Source organism: Lissotriton vulgaris, chromosome 10, assembly GCF_964263255.1.
Source record: "Lissotriton vulgaris chromosome 10, aLisVul1.2, whole genome shotgun sequence".
NCBI lineage: Eukaryota > Metazoa > Chordata > Amphibia > Caudata > Salamandridae > Lissotriton > Lissotriton vulgaris.
The window spans coordinates 162159845-162181277 of NC_141698.1; the positions used below are offsets into that span (position 1 = coordinate 162159845).

Genomic DNA, 21433 nt, shown 5'->3' on the forward strand with positions numbered 1-21433 from the left:
ATCGGCATAGATGAAGCATTGGTCACCTTTATTTCCTCCCTGCACCAAGAACTCTTCTCGAGTGTACGCGTGACTAACGAGGGCAGGTGTACCGCTCTCTTTAGATCCTTAAGGGGTGTGCGGCAGGGCTGCATTTTGGCCCCCCTATTGTTTACCATCTACATCAATGGCTTGGGGGCACACCTGGGGGGGCAGGAAGCCGACGTCCCGCGTGTAGGAGCTACAAAGATCCCAGCACTCCTATACGCGGATGACGCCGTGCTGATCGCCCGTACAGGAGTTGGCCTCCAGCGCCTATTGAATGCTTTTGGCACGTTTATGGACCAACTAGACCTTAAAATAAACGCTGCCAAGTCACATACCATGGTGGTGGGCTTAGGGTGCCGCAGGAAGAGAACCAAAACATTCACCTGCAGGGGGGACCTGGTCACCAGGGTATCCACATTTCCCTATTTGGGTATTCTGTTCGACCAGAATGGGACCTGGGGTCCACAGGTCAGAGCTAAGAGATTGGCCGTTACTCGATCATCTTCTGCAATACTGAGTTTTTCTGCTAGGCTAGGAGCCAGGCCTATGGAAGCTATTTTAAAAATCTACAATAGTAAATCCGTGGCCATTGCACTATATGGCTCCGCACTGTGGGGTTACGCTAACGTGGAGCCGATCCAGAGAGCAGAGAATGGTTTCATCAGAGCCCTGCTCCCTGTACCCCAGTCCACCCCAACGTACTCCATACACAAAGAAGTAGGTCTTCAGTTCCTCTCGGATAAATTGCGCATGGCCCCTCTGATTCTATGGTTAAAAATATGGTTGAATGAAGAACTCCCATTAAACCACAAGATCCTGACCGATGTCCTGTCCCTTGATAGATCTAACAAAATTCCATGGCTGGCCTACCTAGCAAAAGTTTTTTCCGACATAGGTCGCCCGGAGCTTTTTTCGTCTCCAGAGTCCATTAGGATTCAAGACCTTGATTCGGTCAAAAAGTCCTTTATAGGAAGGATGGAGATGTGCCGTGAAGAGAGTGAACTAGTAAAGCCGGCAGTGAGGGATCATTGCTTGTTGCTCACCTCACCTTCACTTGAACCTTATCTTGGCTATGTTACACTTCCTTTTCATAGGTTTCTTTTAACAAAATTTAGATTTAATTTGTTGCATTATCATTTAGGTACTTTTAATAACTGGCAGAAACCAGAATCAGCTCCGCCCTGTAGCTGTGACCAGTTCTCAGTGCAGGACACAATGCACTTCGTCATGTTTTGTGATTTATATATAGAGTCTAGGAAAAAATTCCTGTTACCAATCCTCAAGGAGGCTGGTTTCACACAGGTGAGGCCGGCTTTACTCTATTTACAATTACTACCTAACCCTTACATTACTTACTGCGTTGCTAAATTTTTGGTAGCAGCCTCAAGGGCAAAAGCTGCCTGCCAGGATTAATTATAAATGTCAAGTACATTTTTCCTCTTAAACTGATTTTTATAAATTTTATAATTGTTGTCAGATATCTGTATCATGTACATTATATTAACTCTGTATGAAATGTATTTTACCGTTTACTTCTTTGTATGGTTTTTAATAAGCCGAATAAAGATAATTTGACTGACTGACTACAGGCTCTATCCTCAAAGCCTCCTTACCTGACAACCTTTTCCGATAAGGTAGTACTCCGGACTAGGGCATCTTTCCTTCCTAAGGTGTTAACACCCTTCAATCTGGGAAAGGTGGTTACCCTGCCCACCTTCTATGCGCCTCTGCATCCTTCCAAGGAGGAGTACCGTCTCCACCGTCTGGACCAAAAAAGAGCGTTCTCGTTCTGTCTTGATCGAACCAAAGAGTCCCAGGTGGATGAACAACTCTTTATAGTGTACGTTGGTGCAAAGAGAGGACGTGCTGTCCAGAAGAGGACTATATTCTGATGGGTTATCCTCTGTATAAATATTTGTTACACCTTAGCGAAGAAGGATCTCTCTGAAGGGCTTAGGTAACATTCACCAGGGAAAAAACTGCCACAACGGCTCTTCAACATGGTGTTCCAAAACGAATATCTGCCAAGCTGCCACGTGACCATCACTGCACATGTTCGCCAGACACTACTGCCTGGATTCCCAGGATCGCAGAGAAAGCCTGTTTGGTCTCGGTTTTGCTGGATTTTCTGGTCTAAGCCATTCCGCAGTCCCTTCTCGGGGGCGGTATTGCGTGTGTCTCTGTGCAAAGGTAAGGAATCATGGGCTAGATGTCTCTATCAGATGGACAAGATACTTACCTTCGCTAACGTCTTATCTGGTAGAGTCATAATCTATCTGCATATTCTTTACCGACTCACCCCTCCTCCCTGCACTGCTGAACTGGTTTTAAGTGTCAGGGATGTTCCCCTTCAGGGCCATAGTTCATTTTTTAACACACCATGTCAGTCACTTCATGGCTTTGCGCTTCTGGCATGAAAAGTCGTGAAAAGTACTGTTGTCTGAGCGGTGGTTAAATTGACAACGTGGACGTCACCACGACGACGAATACGACGTCGACGACATCACACAGAGTCGGCCGACGACACCTACCATCATGCAGGGGTACTACTGTGAAAAGTCTTCCAGATCCAGCCTGACACCTGGAAGTTCAAAGGTAAGGAATCTGCAGCTAGATCTTGTTCAACCAGATAATGAGTTATCGAAGGTAAGTAACTTGTCCAAGAGGGCCAAGAACTTTCATAACTCTAACCAATTGTTTGTTGCTTCAGAACACCACGGATGGAGCAACCCTTTTCCAAACAGCTTTACTAGATGTATATCTGCTGCAATTCATTTCTGTCACCAAGCAGCAGGAAAATTGTTACAAACCTCTGTGCATGCTCGCTCTACATGAACTATTTTATCCTCCATGGCACTATTTACGGCTTTGCCCTCCAGGATATTTGCCAAGCAGCTACCTGAAAGAATACGCATACCTTTATGCAAAACTACTGCCTTAATTCCACTTATCAAGGGGATGTAGGAGTAGGACAAGTGGTTCTAAGACATTTTTTCTGGTAAAGGTGAGCCACCGCTTGGTTCCCACCAACCTCTTACTAGTTCTGCACATTTCCTGTAACATAATGTGTTTTCTGACTTTACAGTATACTGAAATGTTTTCAAATGTTGGATAAAATATAAGATATGTTCATAGCAATGTCTTAATGTATTCTATGGCAAAGAGATATTTCTACCCAATTGTATTCCTGACACCTCACAGTTCAATGTGCCTCACCTCTGCTTTCTACTCTGATTCAAGCATGTGAATATTTGAAAGTTCCAATACTGTAGTAATAAGTTACTTACCTGTAACTGTAGTTCTCCAGTATTGTAATCTTTTATAGATTCACATGCGACCCATCCTCTTCCCCTGAGAGGCTCAACCTTCCCTCCTTTAACTGTCTGGCACTGGTGCTATGGAAAATCGAAGGGAATGGAACTCTCTCAGGAGCGTTCTAGAGGGTAGGGCAGCCTAATTGGCTGAAGTATAAGTTTGGTCTCTTTTTTTAATAGACTATGATCAGTTGCAAAATTGCAGGGCCCAGGGCCTTCATACTCTATCTTTAACATTGTATTACTATTTTATGTTACGGGGGACTCCCATCTCGATGACTAGGAATGATTCAAGCATGTGAATCTATGAACGATTCCAATACTGGAGAATACAGTTACAGGTAACTTATTTTCTTATTCATAATGTTATATAATATTTTTTAAGAGTAACGAAGTTGGTTATTATGTATAGTCTTGTATATTTGTGCTGTTGTGTATCTTATATATGCTTCCTTTAAAATAGGATCAAATACATTAACAAATATTATTGAAATATCCACCTCAAACACTGTGAAAATACATATTTTGTTAGAGGCACTGGGGTGGCATTACCCACTCCGATGTTACCAATTTTGTTCAAGATCAAGGGACTTAATTCCTTAACGCCTCCTGATTTTGCTCATCTAGAAGTGTCCATTGTCACACCTCCCTAGCTCAGCTTGTCAAGGCGGCTGTGCTGGTCGATGTATTTGATGTATATGCTGACATGTAGTAGTGTGTTTTTGTACTGTGTGACTTGTTTGCTGCACAAAGATTATCCAACAGTTTTCCGCTTAGATAGCAGGAGCTCATTCTCTCAGTACTTAGACTGTCATATTTTTTTTCTTTAAAAAACTCACAAGTTTGTATTTTTGTTTTTACATTTCTTTTGTCAGTGCTCAAAGCTTTTATCAGATACTGCAGTGATCCAGTTTTATCCGAGCAAGTTTGTCCTGATCACTGATATACTTGACACATTTGGTAAGTTTACATTTATAAGTAGTAATTCATTGGTTAGCATTAATAACCTTGAAACTCAGTATGGATGTAAAGAGTCTGTAATGTCCAAACAAATTTCGAATGTCTATGTGTGGTGTTTTTCATTCGACAGGAGTACCTCATAAAGTGTTTGTTCTGAAATCTAGAGTGTTAGTACTTAAAAAGCATCTGTGTTGATATCGGGGCTTTGGGAGGGTCAGACTGTTACGTTCCTGTCTATTTATGTCCCTCCAGCGTTACAGGTGGATACTTTCCGTGATTTGGGCCGGGTGTTTCTGACTCTGCCCATCGGGACAATGATGCAGGGCGGGGACTTTAATGCTGTACTGGATGGTGAACTAGATAGGCACCCCTCCCGTGTACTTTTGCCTTCCCGCAGATGGCTGGCTGATTTTATCTCCATGTCGGGTTTGGTGGATGGATGGCGTCTTCAGCACCCTAGTGATGTGGGTTATACACACGCGTCTGCGCCGCACCACTCACTTTCTAGGATAGATTATGTTTTAGTACCAGCGTCTCAGGCGGCCTTTATTCAGGAGATGACTCATTTGGCACGGGGAGTGTCTGATCTTTCGCCGATTTGGCTTCGACTGAGGATGGGGCAGAGTGATGTGGGTAGGATTGCACCGATTAATGCGTGGCGCCTGAGGGACCCTGCTGTCCGGAGGAAACTTGCACGTGTCACAGATTTTTATTTTCAGGAGAATGTAGGGTCGGTTACATCGAAGCGCTCCCTGTGGGAAGCGTATAAAACTGTTGCAAGGGGGGAGGTTCTCTCCCTAGTATCTGGGCAGAAGAAGAAGAGCAGGGCGGAAATAGAAAGGGTGGAGGCGGAGCTGTTGGTTTTGGAAGTTGCTGTCTCCTGGGGGAGCGACCCTGGGGCGGGGCACCGCCTTGGTTTGCTCCGGGAGAGTACAGGACCCTGACACGTGACAGAGCTAAGACACAACACGCAACTACGCAGAGTAGGATATATGAACATGGCGACAAGGCCGGGAAGTTGATAGCATGGTTGGAAAACGGTGATTGGGGGTCACGGTTGGTGCCGGAACTGCGTATTGCGGATGCAGCGGCTTCGTCGGATCCTCAGTCAATTGTGGATGAATTTGCCCGATATTTTGAGGAGGTCTATACCTCGGCAGGGGACTTCACAGAGGGAGAAAAGGCCAATATGATTCGGGACATTCCGATGCCGGTTCTGTCTGTTGAGCATAGAGAATTTCTTGACTCTGCCCTCACGAACGATGAGGTGGCGATGACCATTAGGGGGGGTTCACTCCGGCAGGGCTTCTGGCCCGAACGGTCTCCCCCATTGAATTGCTTAAGCTTCATGCTAACCGCTTGGCCCCGCACCTGAAAGATATGTATCTTGAAAGTAGAGACTGTGGCGAGTTGCCTTATGATCAACGCCTTTCGAACATTGTGGTCATTTATTAGGACGGTAAGCCGCGTCTGGAGAGTTCGTCGTATCGTCCGATCTGTCTTTTAAATGTAGAGCCCAAAGTGCTAGCTAAACTGCTTGCCACCCGCCTAGTGAAGGTTATCACGACGCTGGTGCATCCGGACCCGTCCGGTTTTATGCCACGTCGGAACACCGCTCTTAATCTCCGTCGGCTCCACGGAGTGGTGACGGGTGCATCCCGCATCCACGAACCGGCAGTGTTGTTGTCCCTGGATGCCACTATGGCTTTTGATCAAGTGGAGTGGCCGTACCTCTTTGCGGTCCTGGAGAGGTTGGGGTTCGGCCCCAAATTTATTGGTTGGGTTCGCCTTCTCTACTCAGCCCCCCTGTCCCGTGTGCTTGTAAACAATCATAGGTCCTGCGACTTCCCACTTGGGAGGGGCACTCGTCAGGGTTGCCCTCTCTCGCCACTCTTGTTCGCCCTCGCTCTGGAGCCGCTCGCGGCCTGGGTACGTTGGGACCGTTCGATTAGGGGACTGCGTTGGACATCGGAATGGGAGGATAAGTTTCGCTGTATGCTGACAACATCCTGTTGTATCTGACTTCCCCTCACACTTCCCTGTTGGTTTTCATGGATATTCTTGCTATTTTCGGGAGGCACTCGGGTTTCGCTATTAATTGGGGGAAGTCGGTCCTCTTTGTGTTAAGTGGTGAACCTCCCAGAGTGCCAGTGAGTTGCCCTGTGAAGATGGAATGGATCAGTTTCCGTTATTTGGGGATTCAGATCTCGAAGGACCCCAAGGTACGCTTTAGTTTGAATTTATTACCCCCATTGGCCAGACTGCGTAGTGATGTCGCAAGGTGGAAAGCATTACCGCTCTCCTTGTTGGGCCGCGCGGTCCTCTTTAAGATGTTGGCCCTCCAGCGCTTTTTGTATGCTCTACAGAATTCCTTCAACCCGGTGCCTCTGTCGTATTTTAATGAGATAGTATCTTTGCAGCGCGGCCTTCTATGGGAGGGGAGGCCGCATATTGCATTGTCAAAATTGATGTTGCCCTGGTATGACGGGGGTATTGGTCTGCCGAACAACAGGAAATACTATTGGGCGTCCCAGTTGGCTCCTATTAATCATGCAATTTATGGCTCTCCGGTAGACCCGGGCTTTGCGATGGACCGTGGCCAAGTGCCCGGGGGAGTGTATACTAGAGTGTTGTATGCGAAGAGTGGTCGCTTCCCTTTGGTAGGTCCTCCATCGACGGCGACAAGGGTATGGCATGAGGCTAACAGGGACCTTAAATGGGCGGGGCGAATAACACTGGCTACGCCCTTGTGGAGCTCGGAGATGTTGGGTAATCTGTGGAAAACTAAAGGGTTTGACCGTTGGGATTTGATTGGAATTACACAGGTGTGAGATATGTGGGGTAAGGATAGGGTGTTGACATTTGAGGAGTTGCAGGCCAAGTACCAGCTGCATGATACTGAACGGTTTAGATACCTTCAGGTTAGTCATGCTTTACGTGCTGTAATCCCCAGTGACGAGACTCCTCCGGTGGCCTCCCCGCTGGAGGACCGACTGTTGGATGGGTATTTGCCTACCAAAGCAATATCGCTGACCTACAGAAAACTCATTAACCATACTGAGGATCCCCTGGTGCAGCTTCGGGAACAGTGGGTGGCGGATGGATTAGTTCTGGATGAGGAAGACTGGAGGGAGGCGGTGTCATCCCCTAGAGTAGTGGCGGTCCCGATGAGACTTCGTTTGGTCCAACTCAGGATTCTGCACCGTTCCTACACCATGGGTCCTGGATTGTTGAGGATGGGGTTGGCCGTAACTGCAGATTTTCGAAGAGGGTGTGGAATGCCTAGAACGTTCCTTCACATTCTGTGGGAGTGTGAGAAGGTCCGTGATTGTTGGACTAGGATACATTTGAAGATGAGTGAAGTATGGGGTGTGCGGATTGAGTTGGATGTGCGTCGTTGTTTCCTGAATGTCTGGGAGCCCACTGACCTCTCGAGTCATGGCAAACTCTGGGTCACTCTTGTTTGTGCAATAGCCAAACGTAATATTGCACAAATCTGGGGTGCTGTGCGGGCGCCTCGGGTTGGGAAGTGGATGGAGGACCTCGACTGGTGTATGTTCCGGGAGAGGTCCGTGTATGTGTCGAGGGGGCAACCCCGCAAGTGGGGTAAGGGAGTTGGGGAGTGGGGAGTTTGGAACGCTTATCGTGGGGACATATGTACACCTCCGGATGTGGATCCTGCCAGTGTGGAATCGGAGGACGTCTAAGCCCATTGCTTATATTTTGCTTATTTCTCCAATATGGAAATATATGTTCTCTATGTGTATATTTGCAGTCACTCAATGCGCTCTGGTCAGTTTTTGAGTTGTGTAATGTCTCTTTTTGTAAAATAAAAAGATGTTTTAAAAAAAAACATCTGTGTTAATGTAGTGGACTTAGTTTTAGATGTTGTGGCAGTTATAGACGCGTTTAAATGAGTTCAGTAGCAGTGTTTCTACAGATTATATGGTGTTAGCTCATCTACACTAAACGTAAACATTTCTGAATGTATCTGTAAGAATAAACCTGGCTTGTGCTTTATTTTGTATGTACAGATATTTGTTTAGGTGATAACAATCAGATTTTTACATTTTTTTTTCTTTCAGGGAAGCTTGTGTATGAGCGCATTTCATCTATGTGTGCGGAGCGCAGCACATTAGCAGGTAACCGACACTGTGTCCTCCAGCATCCTTGTGTAGTTGTGCACTTTAGTATCACTGTGTGAAGAGATCTCTTCTTCAACTTCAGTCTGAGAAAGTGCTTCTTGTTCCATCAAAAATATGAATTTACATCACTTACCAAAAGGAGTGCTCATTTTCTTAAGGTAATAGCCACGCCTGCATGTCTGGATTTCTATTATATATTTTCAGATCAGGAGTGTTCTGCAATCAGTACGTGGAAATGTCTTATATCAGTGACAATAAATTATGCAGTAGGGTTGACAAAATTATGCGGCATAATGTTGCACCTTTTGTGGGACTGATATTTCTCTATTAAATGATTGTACCTGATGTTAAAACTGTCAGAGCATAGGTTTCACTTCATTATTACCGGTTTAACACCTGAAGGACTGCTACTGCATGGCAATACATGTGATGCTCTTTTATCGTAGAAACCTTTAATTTATTTATGCCAGAAGCGCATCTGCAGATTGTGAGCAGATGTTGGATTATGTGGAAAGTGCAGTAAATCCATAAGTATGCAGGGAAATATTGCTGCCGTGGTTGATGAAGTGTAAATGTGTGGTGGAAGTACCCCTGAAGGTCGGTTACCAGGTATGAAGAGCTGTCTCTTACTGGACCCAGAGTCCTAGATGAACCTCAAACTCTAAACGAATGCACAAGGTCTTCTATCTTTCCCTTGGTCTTTAATAACTTGTTCCTAACATCTTCCTTTCATATTCTGCTTTATATCCCAATGTACTATTCTGTGCTGCTCTAGATAACCGAATTTACTGTTACCCAACTTAGTGGTGGCGCCTTTATCAACCTAAGACGGGCTAATTCGAAGCCATCAGAATTCCACCAATCAGTTAATGGTACAATCGTTTGGTTAAACAAGTATTTTATATGTGCTGTGATTCAAAATTGGTTTTGAGAAGTGTACACTTTGCACATTTCTTCTGAGATGCTCTATGCCTCGTTCCTTGGAGAGGTTAGTTAACATGCTCATAGAGTCAGTAGGTGCACCTTAAAGGCTGGATCTTCGTCCTCAAAATGGATATTACAAAGCGCAGATTGTGAACGTCCAGACTCTTGAGTTGGTTTTGCCACGTCACTTGCCTTCCACATTTATGCTCCCAAATGTGTAATTGGCGGTGTTCTTACTTTGTTTTTTTCGCTTACTGACTAGTTATGCAAACTGATGTCAGTTACAAAACTGCCTAGCAGTAAAAATAAATTAGTAGAAGGTGTGTGTACATTAACATTGCCCACTTTAAGTCAAGGGCACATACAGCCCCTCATTTCTTTCATTTTTGCACCTATTATCTTTAATGCAGTGAACCCAAAAGGGGCCTGTTATTGTTGTCTTTCATTCTTATGAGATGAAAGAAGACGTTTCGATGTTCAAACTGGTGCTTCAGATAAGAGCAAAGTCAATATATCGGTGGAAGCAACAAATGAAATGCTAGTTGGAATAAGCATTTGCAATCCATTAGGTCTTGCATTTACGCAACTTTGAGCTATTGGCATTGTAAATGACAATGCCTTTTATGTTTTCGTTTTTAAAATGTAAATAAAAGGCATTGTAATTTACAATGCCAATAGGCTAAACTCTCGCAAATGCGAGACCTATTGCATTGCAGGCGGTGAAAGTTGATTCAATTTGACTAGCTGCACTTAAAACACAGCGTCCGACGTCCATGAAGCATGTGCTGCAGAGATGTAGTAAATGAATCGGCCGGGAACCCTTCAGCCTGCGGCAAGTAAAGAAAGCAGTATGAGCAGAGGTATTCACAAATGCGCTTGAGAGACCCTTCAGCCTGCCACAAGTAAAAAAAATCGCGTCTGAGGAGAGGTGGTCACAAATGCGCACAAGAAACCCTTCAGCTTGCGGCAAGTAAAGAAAGCCTGTATGAGCAGAGGTGGTCACAACTGTGCGGGAGAGACCCTCCAGCAGTAGTAGAGGTTCATTAAAGGAAATACTGCTTACAGGTTAGAGAAGACATACCGTGTTACGACCAAAGTGAAATGGCCAGTCCTCATGGGAGGTTACAAAAGAAGACAAGGCAGTACTAAGGAGGGACTAACAAACCTAAAAAGAATCAGAAATCAGCATTTACAAAGGGCAATGACACAAGCCAATGACAAATATGGGCGGAGAGTGGGCGGGGCTTCAAAGCCATACTCCCCTACTGCATGCCTCGCAGCAGCGCATGCGCTGCCCAGGCTCGACCTCAAAATGTGGTGAATGTGTATGATTTTCATTGAAAAGGGAAAGTCCACTTTTGAGTGCTATCTACCTGCAGCGATGTACTGAAATACAGGGCCCCGTTCTATCCATCCTTTCACCGTAGCCTAGCTTGAGATAAGTAAGCACCTGCCAGGTCACCAGGATTTCAATGCTGATCATTTGTTTAGAGTAACTGAAACAAGTAGTGTTTGGGTGTTGCAGTACTGTCATCTGTGATGTATCAGCCCTCCTCAGTTCTTCAGATTTCTGGCTGTGTGGATGAGCATGCGAGAAGCATGTGTTCTTAACAAAACACTGTTTGTGTCCAAATAAAATAACAGTCAGTGCTGCAGCGCATTTTAATTCGAGCTCAGAGAAAAAGAGGTTTGTTCCTCTGAAGTTGTTTTTTTTTTTTTCCCTGAATCGTGCATTTCCATGGTTTGTTGTTCCCTGACGCCAGTTATTTGGGAAATCAAACAAAGCCTCCTGTGAAGCGACCTAAGAAGTGAAAGAAATGTTTGATACCAGGCTATAATAAAATCAAAGACTGCATTAGCAAACTGCAAAGGGAAATCTCTGTAAATATTGAATTAATACTGCTCAGTAGATTTGAGAGCAGTTTGGGTAAGCACATTTCGGAAATCTTTGTGAATGGAAAATGTTGAATCGTCTAAACCCATTCAATGAGCTTTAATGAGTTCATTTCCTTATGACTTCATTGCCTTGCCTTGCGTGACAGTGCCCTCTTCATTCTTTCCTCCTAGGACATCTAGTCTTCCGGCTTCTGCCAGTGCCCTATGGCCGGCTCCATAAGGGAAGGACAGAAAAATGCTTTCACAGCTCACTCACTGGTCTCTAATAGGTTAGGAAAGCAGACAAGCCCCATCATGTTGTACTTGTTGGCAGACTGATATCCTCTTAAAGCATTAGGACCAAAAAGGTTGCCTATAGTCCTGCCTTGTAACAACTCTTCGCAAAAAACACAGTTGATGGACAGACTGTAGAACAATGTCATACATTCACCCCAGTACAAGGATCTGGGCCTAAATCCATCATTATTTCTTTGCACTCCACACCACCCTGGGTTAGACACTGGCTATATGCAAATTAGCTCTGACCCTGTGCCTCATGGGAACAGTCCAGCCGAACTACCAAGCCATGTCTTTCCCAGACCGGAATCTTGCATCCAAGGACCAGTTTCTGGCTATCAGCCTTCATCAGCCTGGATAGCTTGACTCCAGTGGTGTGAAGAGCCTGGGACCCACGTCTGAGTATACCCAGCACACTCGGGGTGAAAATTGCAAAAAACACGTCGTCATACATTCACCCCAGTACAAGGATCTGGGCCTAAATCCATCATTTTTTTGCACTCCACACCACCCTGGGTTAGACACTGGCTATATGCAAATCAGCTCTGACCCTGTGCTCATGGGATTAGTCCAGTCCGAACTACCAAGCCATGTCTTTCCCAGACAGGAAACAAGCATCCAAGGACCGGTTTCTGGCTATCAGCCTTCATCAGCCTGGATAGCTTGACTCCAGTGGTGTGAAGAGCCTGGGACTCACGTCTGAGTATACCCAGCACACTCGGGGTGAAAATTGCAAAAAACACAGTTGATGGACAGAATGTAGAACAATGTCATACATTCACCCCAGTACAAGGATCTGGGTCTAAATCCATCATTTTTTTGCACTCCACACCACCCTGGGTTAGACACTGGCTATATGCAAATCAGCTCTGACCCTGTGCCTCGTGGGAACAGTCCAGTCCGAACTACCAAGCCATGTCTTTCCCAGACCGGAATCAAGCATCCCAGGACCGGTTTCTGGCTATCAGCCTTCATTAGCCTGGATAGCTTGACTCCAACTCTTCGGCACTCAACAAATGAAGATCCATTTGTTTCCTGTCAGCCTCCTCAAATTTGGATGTAGATCTGTCACCATCACTGTCAATATTTACTTGACTTTGTCGGATATCCTCTTCTGTACACCTATTTTCAGGATGTAACTTGCATTCTGTCCACTCTGAAACTCGTACAGGGGTGACAGTTTGACAAACCTCACACGCAGCCACCTTCCCACCATATAATAATGTATGTCATAGAAGTTTTCACTACATCCAATTAAATTGCCATTGGTCAGCATCATGTGTCCCATGATAAAAATGACTAAAAGGTTTTCAACTTAGGCCTACTGTTCTATCAATAACTGCTTTTGATCCTAAGGTTGCTTTACTTGACAAATCATGCCACCAACAAAACGTCATTATAAGCTCCTTCCTAACATACAGCAGGAATTCTACATCTGTATGCCAACTTGCTTACTGAAGAAACATCAGCAAATTTAAAACAAAGCAGCAAGAGCCACGCCATGTATGTCAACCTACTAGATTAAATGGCCATTTGATAACATTTAGCACCAGCATTCTTTTCAAATTCTACCTGTCTACTGCTGATGCACAGACTATATATTGTCTGTGACATTGTTCTTGCTTCCTCAATTTCATATTGAAAGATTTGTTTAAAAAAAATGTTGTCACAATACCCTACCTCCATTGGATATCCAAATGTAAAAATGAACCCTTTTTGTTTTTCTCAAGATTACTTCTTACACTGCAAAGTCAGTTTAAATGATGTTGCTGTTTGAGAGTATAAAATCACCGATTGAGTGGGTATTTTGAAATTGACTTGTGTTATAAGGCGAGCCAGTCTTATCTAGGCTTTAAGCTTGCAAAAAAAGCCAGTAAAGTGTTCGAGTGAAGTTATCAGAAAAGTCTGTAGTTCAGGCTGGGTCCAAATAGTGAGCCTTGGGTGCGGTAATGTGATGTGGAGTGAGAAAAAAAGGCTTCAGTGATAATGGTGTTTGAATGGGGTTGTACATCGGATAAGGATTTTACAAGGGGCAGTGCTAGTGATACAGAAAGTAGGAAATATGCCTATTCGTGTGAGGGAGTCTGCGGAAAAATAATTTAGAAGATAGTATGAGTAGTGTATAAAAGGCTAGCACCACTTCTGTTTTGACCTCTGAGATTGAAATAACAATGTGTGATACTGGACTGGACTGTCCCCACATCCAATGATCAGAGAAGCGTTTATGCTCCTGATAATTGTCCCTTGTTTCCTTTTTTTTTTTTTTTAATTAAAAGATGGCATCAATAACAACATACGTACAGAAATTTGCATAGCATTTAGCAGCACATCACGAAATGAGGGGGGGGGAGGCAAAAACAAAACATAAACAAAAGCACATAATCAAAAGACATTTTCATGGGGAGGAAGGAACATCAATTACAACATCTCTATGTGGTGTACAAATCCTGCCCCTGTGTGCATTCCACTGGTTCCAGATTAAGGCCCATTTCCGGGGACGCCCTCTCGCAACATACACAATTTTTTCACGGAACATGGACCAGTCCATATCTTTCCCACTCACCAAGGGTAGGTGGCGTGTCCGAGCCCCACCGTTGGGCAATATTTCTTTTGACTATCATGTTACCCAATGTAACCCATTGTGTCTGCGCCGCCGTACAATCAGTGGGTTCCCAAATGTTTAGGAGACATCTGCACGCCTCCGGCTGTAGGGATATCCCCGTGACCACATTCATAATGGTGTGAACCTCCCTCCAATACTGGGCAATCTCTCGACACTCCCAGATAATGTGGAAGAGTGTACCTAAGAGGCCACATTTGCGTCTACACAATCCCTCCAGTGTCAGCCCCATCTGAACCAGCTGGGGGCCTGTGATATATACCCTATGTAGAATCTTCAATTGAACGAGTCGAAGCCTGGAAAGAATGGCAACCACCTTCGGGGAAGGGACAGCCGCCTGCCAGTCCTCGTCATCCAATTCTGTTCCGTCCCCTATCCACTTCTCCCTCAAATCGTCCAACAGGTCCGCTCTGTTGTTGATTCATTTTTTGTAGATGGAGGAAATCGTTCTGTCAGGGAGATGGCCATCCAATATCCTATCTTCCAGGGGAGATGCTTCAGGCAATTCCTCTTCCACAGCAATAGTCGCCTGTAGCGCATGTCGGACCTGTGTATACCTAAAATATTCCGAACTGGATAGCTCAAATTCCATCCGTAGTTCTTCAAAGGATTTAATACTTCCCTTACTCCATACATCCCTAATGGCAGAAATACCTATCATCTCCTATTTATCGAAGCCTTTAGTGTTCCACAGGTTGCCCAGCCTTTCTGAGTCAAAAAGGGGGGCAGCCAGTGTTAGTTTACCCTTCCATCCCAACGAACTCGTCGCATCACACCAGATTTTCACTATGTGTTTGGTGGGGCCCGTCAAATTCTGCCTTGCAGATCCTGAATACAGCGCCCTACAGTAGCTACCCCCCGGGAGCAGCCATCTATCCATCGCATATCCTGGATCCCCAACGGGCCCATATGTAGCATGGTTGATAGCGGCGAGCTGGGAAGACCAATAGTATCTTTTAATTTCCGGTAGAGCGATTCCACCGTCATACCAAGGAAGTGTCAGTTTTGCCAACGCAATACGAGATCTTCCTTCCCACAAGAGACTACGCTGCAATCCTTCTATTTCTCGAAAATAACTGGCCGGCACAAAATCTAGGGTATTTTGGAGAGCATAGAGGAAACTGGGCAAAGCCATCATTTTAAAAAGTGCTGCTCGTCCCAGTAAGGAGAGCGGGAGCTTACACAAGTGTGCCGAGTCGCTTCTAAGTCTCTGGAGTGGAGGCAGGAGATTTTCTTTATATCGGATTGCTGGATCGAGTGTAATAAAAATACCCAGATATCGGAATCCAGTCGTAGCAATCTGAATAGGGCAGTTATTAGGTGGAACTGGAGCATCCCCACTGAGAACATATAACAAAGATTTTCCCCAATTAAACGAAAGACCAGAACTTTTACTAAAGGAGGCTAAAACGTCACACACCACCATAAGGGATTTCCGAGGGGTAGTCAAATAAAGCAAAATATCATCTGCATATAAGGAAATCCTGTCTTCCCAGTCAAGGTCCATTTTATACCCCAGATCAATGGTTCCCATCGAATCCAAGCCGCTAGGGGCTCCAGGGACAGCGAAAAAAGTAGAGGGAAGAGGGGGCAACCCTGCTGGGTGCCCGACTTAAAAGGAGCAAGGCTGAAACCCTACCATTAACCACGACTTGGGCGAGTGGCTCAGAATATAACAATCGTACCCATTCAATAAAATCAGAGCCAAATTCAAATTTGGCCAGGACCGCCCAGAGGTAGGGTCATTCAAAGGTATCAAAGGCCATAGTCGCGTCAAGCGAGGCGACCACAGCCGATTCCCGCAAAGTATGCGCTCTAGCTAGAACGCCGTGCAATCGATGTAGGTTCAGGGCCATGTTCCTATGGGGGATAAAACTTGATTGGTCCGGATGAACCAGACCATCAATGACTTTTACTAGTCTATTTGCTAGGAGCTTAGCCAAAATCTTAGGTTCAGCGTTCAGTAAGGAGATAGGTCGGTATGAAGCACATTTATTTTTCAGTTTGCCCTCTTTAGGTATCACCACTATTGATGCCAATCTCTGGTCGGCAAAACCCCCTCTTCACGGGCTTCTTCAAACATAGTTTTTAGATATTGAGCTAACTTGTCCGGCCTGCCTAAGTTTGTAAAGCTCGAGCGGGAGTCCGTTGGGCCCCAATGCCTTGCCCGAGTTCAAAGTACGGATGGCTTGAGCAATCTCCACTGTAAGTTCACTATTCATAAACTCCCCGTCTTCTTTGGACAGACAGGGGAGCTGTATATCATGAAGCAACAGGTGGGAGTCCTCCTCAGGTCTATCCGAGACCGAGGTGTAAACCGTTTGAAAATAGTCCTCAAAGGTGTCCACTATCTCCTGCGGGTCATTAATCAGCTGTCCTGTCTCCGGAACGAGTTCCGGAACAATGCGTCCGGCTCCCTCCCTTTTCTCCAGCCAGGCAATGAGCTTTCCATCCTTGTCCCCTAGATTATAGATCCTCCCCTGTTGTTCCCTACCGAGCGACTTAGCCATATCAGTGACCAATGATTTATAGTCACGTTGTTTGAGGTTCAGGATATGTAAATTAGCCTGCGTCACCCCCTGCTCCAACTCCCCCTCAAGCTTACTAATTTCCATTTCAGCTTCAACAATCTCCTTATGTTCCTTTTTAACTCCTGCTATCAATGACGAGGTTTGTAACCTGATAACTGCTTTAAAAGCTTCCCATAGAGATAGTGATGAAGACACCAAGCCCTCATTATCTGTAAAATAATCATCGAGTGCTTTTATAAGATCTTTTCGTACTTTGGGGTTACGCATATACCAGGGGTTAATAAGCGCAATCCTACCGGCAGAGTTCGGGCAAAAGAAAACCTGATCCATAGCGGAGAGTGATCGGAGATCCCTCTAGCAAGGTGAATTACCTCAACTATATGAGATGCCTGAACCGCCGGGACCAGGCAATAATCCAGCCTAGAAAGGCTGCCGTTTGCCCCCGAATGAAATGTATACTGCCTCGCCTCTGGGTGACACAGTCTCCAACCGTCTACAAAACCCATAGTGTCAAGGAAGTCCGGCATCCACCTCTGGGCACGTCCTATCTCTCTTGAAGGGTATCTGTCTAAAAGCTTAAACAACAGTGTTAAAATCCCCACCCAGGATCAGAAGCCCTTCCGGCAATTCCATCAGCATTTTCTCCAGATCAAAAAAGGAAGTAGACTGCAGCCCAGGGGGAATATAAACCGAAACCAGAGTGAGCACACGCCCCTCCCAGCGACCCGAAACCCCAATGTATCTACCCTTGTCGTACTCCCACACAGTGTCAATAACCAATTGGAGTGCCCGCCGGACCAGGATACCCATCCCTCTGGAGCCGGAAGTGAAGCCTGCATGCGCCACCATCTTGTAGCCCATTCTGTGCATCGCCATACAGGAGTTTCCAACTAAGTGTGCTTCTTGCAGCAAGACCACATCCGAGGCTCGATGTTTAAGATATTGAAGCACCACACTGCGTTTTATTTTGTCCCCCAACCCATTAACGTTCCATCTTAAAACCTTGAGTGCACTACCCCCATCGTCATTAGAAAAAGACAAATGTTCCTCATTTTTCAAGTGCATGCTTATCAGATACATTACATTGATGCCGTTAACCAATAACTCAAACCAAAAACAAAAATGAATCGCCAACATTATGACAATCGATGATACAAAAATGAAACCGAAAACTGGCAAATTGTCATTCCACATTCCAGGATAGGTTTTGGCCCCCTCTTCCCACCCCCCACACTGCACCCCTGCATATCGCTTACGCGCATCCCCAACTAGCAGTGTGCCTGTTGCCCCGAACACTCTATACTAATCTACAACTAAAAGAGGTAGAAAATTGAGGGAGAGCACAGACCCGCCTGCCGCTTCAACACTCCCACGAATACCAACCCTCCGTACCGAATCCAAATAAATATACACAAAATATGATACAACACAACAAATCAGCAAAGGATGAATTGCACTTTCCCCCTTCTCCCCCCATAGATCCACACCCCAGAGTCTTTGCGATCAAATACAATCCTCATACATTACTCCCGGTCCTCCACCTCTCCCTGGTCCCGGCCCTCCGCCTCAGAGGCTACCACACTGTCCAACCAGTCTGATGCCATCTCCGGGTTATCAAAAAAACAGGTTTTTCCATTGAATTCAATTCGTAACCGGGCCGGGAACAGCATTGCATATTTCAATCCTTTGTCCCTCAGTCTTCTCTTCACGGCAAGAAAACTTTGACTCTGTCTCTGAACCATCTGAGTATAGTCCGGAAAAAAGGAGAGGGGCGCATTTTCATACTTCAATGGGGTACCATTACGTGCAGCTTGTAAGATTGTATCACGATCCCGAAAGTTCAGCATCCGTGCAATCACGGGACGAGGGGGCGCACCCGGTTTCGGACTTCCTCCCGGGACTCTGTGTGCACGCTCAACAGTGAACATGTTGCTGAGACCCTTGGGGGCAAGATGATTAAGAATCAAAGTCTCAATAAACAAATCCGGTGTCTGCCCTTTTAAATTTTCTGGAAGTCCAAGAATACGAATATTGTTACGCCGAACCCTTCCTTCATACTCATCCAGCTTACGATCCATAAAAGTTCTTGATTTCTCGAGGTTCTTCACCTCCTGCTGCAACTGGCTTACGTCATCTGTTAGTGCGTTCGCTTTGATTTCAAGGGATTTAACCTTTTCATTAGTTTTGGCAAGGTCCGTCCGAATCAGCCCTATTTCAATGGTGACAGTGTCCAGTTTAATATCCAGCGCCTCCATCTTCTGGCCAAGTGATGTTCGTACGCCAGTAATGGCCGCCATTAAATCCACTAGTGTGGGTTCAGTTGGGTCCTCTTGGCCCACCGACGGCTTCTTTTTAGTCTCACCGGGGGATTCTTTGAGGACAGTATAGCGTTCCATTTTGTTGACTTGTACGGTCTTGGGCCCCCTGGCGGATCGTGAGGCGGGCTTGTCCTGCTCCGATCAAGCCGCCATGACACCTCACTCGATCCGGATCGGAGCCAAAACCCACACTAGATCCACTGCCACCTCATTGTCAGGGCGTCCGTGTATGACAATAAATTAGTGCGGTACCACCAATTGAATCACACCCAGGGCGAACTTGTCAACGTCGAACACGCACATAAGCATAAGGATGTAAAATTAGGTAGAGTGCACCATTCTTCACAATATGCGAGGTGTATGTCTCCTCTGAAGCATCAAGTCCATCAAGTTCATAAGCACACGTTGACTATCATTTTTGGGTTCCGTACCGGGACATCATCCCACTCGACCCCGATGTTTTTCACTTTGGGTCCAGTCTCCATGTTGACGTGAGGTTCCGGTTTCAGTCTCGACCAGGCCCCAATCGTCCGGACGAGATAACTTCGGATTCCGGCGTGTAGATGGATCAGGAGAGGAGGTATATTCGTCTCTCAACTGCATCAGTCCGGAGGTGGCAATTTAAGACCGGATAAATTGCAGGATATCGTAGCTAGGAGCGAAGATCAGCGGAGCGGAGCCTTCACCCGACCATCTTGGTCGCCTGCTTGGCTCCTCCTCCCCTTGTTTCCTTTTCTAATTCACCATTTGGGTTTAGTCTGTTACCCACAGTAGCAGTTTTTCAGAGATTAATTTGTTCTCTTTAGTGGTTTTGCTGCACTTTTTGCTTCCAGGATGACTTTGCTGACCGGTTTTGATATGCAAGCGAGCATAATGTGCAGCTATGCAGAGTGGTAGAAATAGAGGCGGAGGATAGGTGCAAATATCATAGGAAATGTATGCATTTGAGTCACATATTGAGTGTAGATGGCTAAATGCCAAAAGAAAGTATGTTAGAGACAACTGGGGAGATATTGGAAAGCAGTTGTTCTATTTGTTTGGACGGATGTCTTTTCATTAAAAAATGTCAGGAGCCTTTCAAAAGGCATGCCTCAATTGGTGAGAATTTAGAAATTGTTTCTGTCTACTAAGCAGCATGGGAGGGAATTCACTTAGCAAAAAGACAGGTTTGGAACAGACCTCCGCTTTAAATGTGATTGACCATGAAGGATTGACTGATTATGACAGAAACAAGTTTAAATGATTTATGAGCAGTATTGCAAGACGAGGATGGAAAAGAGGAATAGCTTTTACTTCCTGGGTGTTCTGTGTTGGTCAGGTGTAATAGGTGGGTTCACTGAGAAGTATTGAAGCACTGTTGATTTATTGGGACCCTTCCTAACTTTTGGGTATGAGGTAACAATAAAGGAATAGAGTTAGTTATTGGTGGCAGAAAGTAGGTAAGGAAGTGGAGAGGGTGGTATGGCAGTGCATTGACTGGGGCAACCGTGATAAGATGTTAAAGACAATAATGCCAAACAGTGAGGTCGGTGTTACCGAAATTGCCTCGAGAAAGGGTTATCCGTTGTGAGAAATTGCCTTGTTGGTTGAGGGGAGTGTGAGACCTCCTCAAGCAACATCTGCAGTCTTTTTTCTGTGTGAACCACAAAAGTCACTAACTTAACCTGTCCTTAATCATCTCATATCTTGGCACAAAAGCAGGCAAGCTTAGCTTCGAGGCACTGTGTAAAGTATTTATGCTGCACACAAAACAAGACAAACCCACACCAATTTAGACAAGTAAAGTACATTTTAATAAAGTATTTGGCACCACAACAACAAAGATCCAATCAGTAGAGCCGGAGATATGTAATTTTAAAGATTTAAGGTAAGAAGAGTGCCTGAAAACACAAACCCCACTCTTGACAATCTGGTTGTGCGAGACCAGATAAAAGTCACAAGTTCCGTCCGACCTTTTAGGAGCGTGGGCCGAATAATGGGACCAGGTTAGACCTACTGAAAAAGCTACCTTCTAAAAGCCATTGTGAAGAGTTCCTTTTCATGTGGAGGGGGCAGCGAGAAGCAGAAAGCATTGCGGATGTTCGTTACTGTAGCTTGAATTTCCTGTCTGGGTTGCAGCCAGTCATTGGTGGAGATTCATGTTGGTGGTCACTCGGGCTGTCGATGCAGAAGAGGGAAGTGCAGAACTCATGTTGCCGGTCATTGCTGGCAGTCACTGTAGCAGTCGGCATGGTCTGCAAGATCTCAGCACAAACTGACCCGTTTGTGGTTGCACAGACCTCAAAACCTCAGGATTTCTCCTTTTCTTCAAGGATGAGCTCAACTGTTGCCACACTAAGGTTCCAGGACCTGTAAGGCGCTTCTTGTGGATCAGGATCTCACTTCATCAGAGGCCAGCAGGGCTCGGGCAGGCCCAGTGCAG

At 45.5% G+C, this 21433-nt stretch overlaps 1 protein-coding gene across 1 annotated transcript in view; it reads left to right on the forward strand.

The window, feature by feature from the left end:
* VPS35L (VPS35 endosomal protein sorting factor like) overlaps window positions 1–21433 on the forward strand; it is a 495721-nt gene that overhangs the window by 120459 nt on the left and 353829 nt on the right. The window contains exons 8-9 of the mRNA XM_086940786.1: window positions 4217–4301; window positions 8387–8443. Coding sequence (XP_086796912.1) covers window positions 4217–4301; window positions 8387–8443 — 142 coding nt within the window. The remainder of the gene's footprint in view (window positions 1–4216; window positions 4302–8386; window positions 8444–21433) is intronic.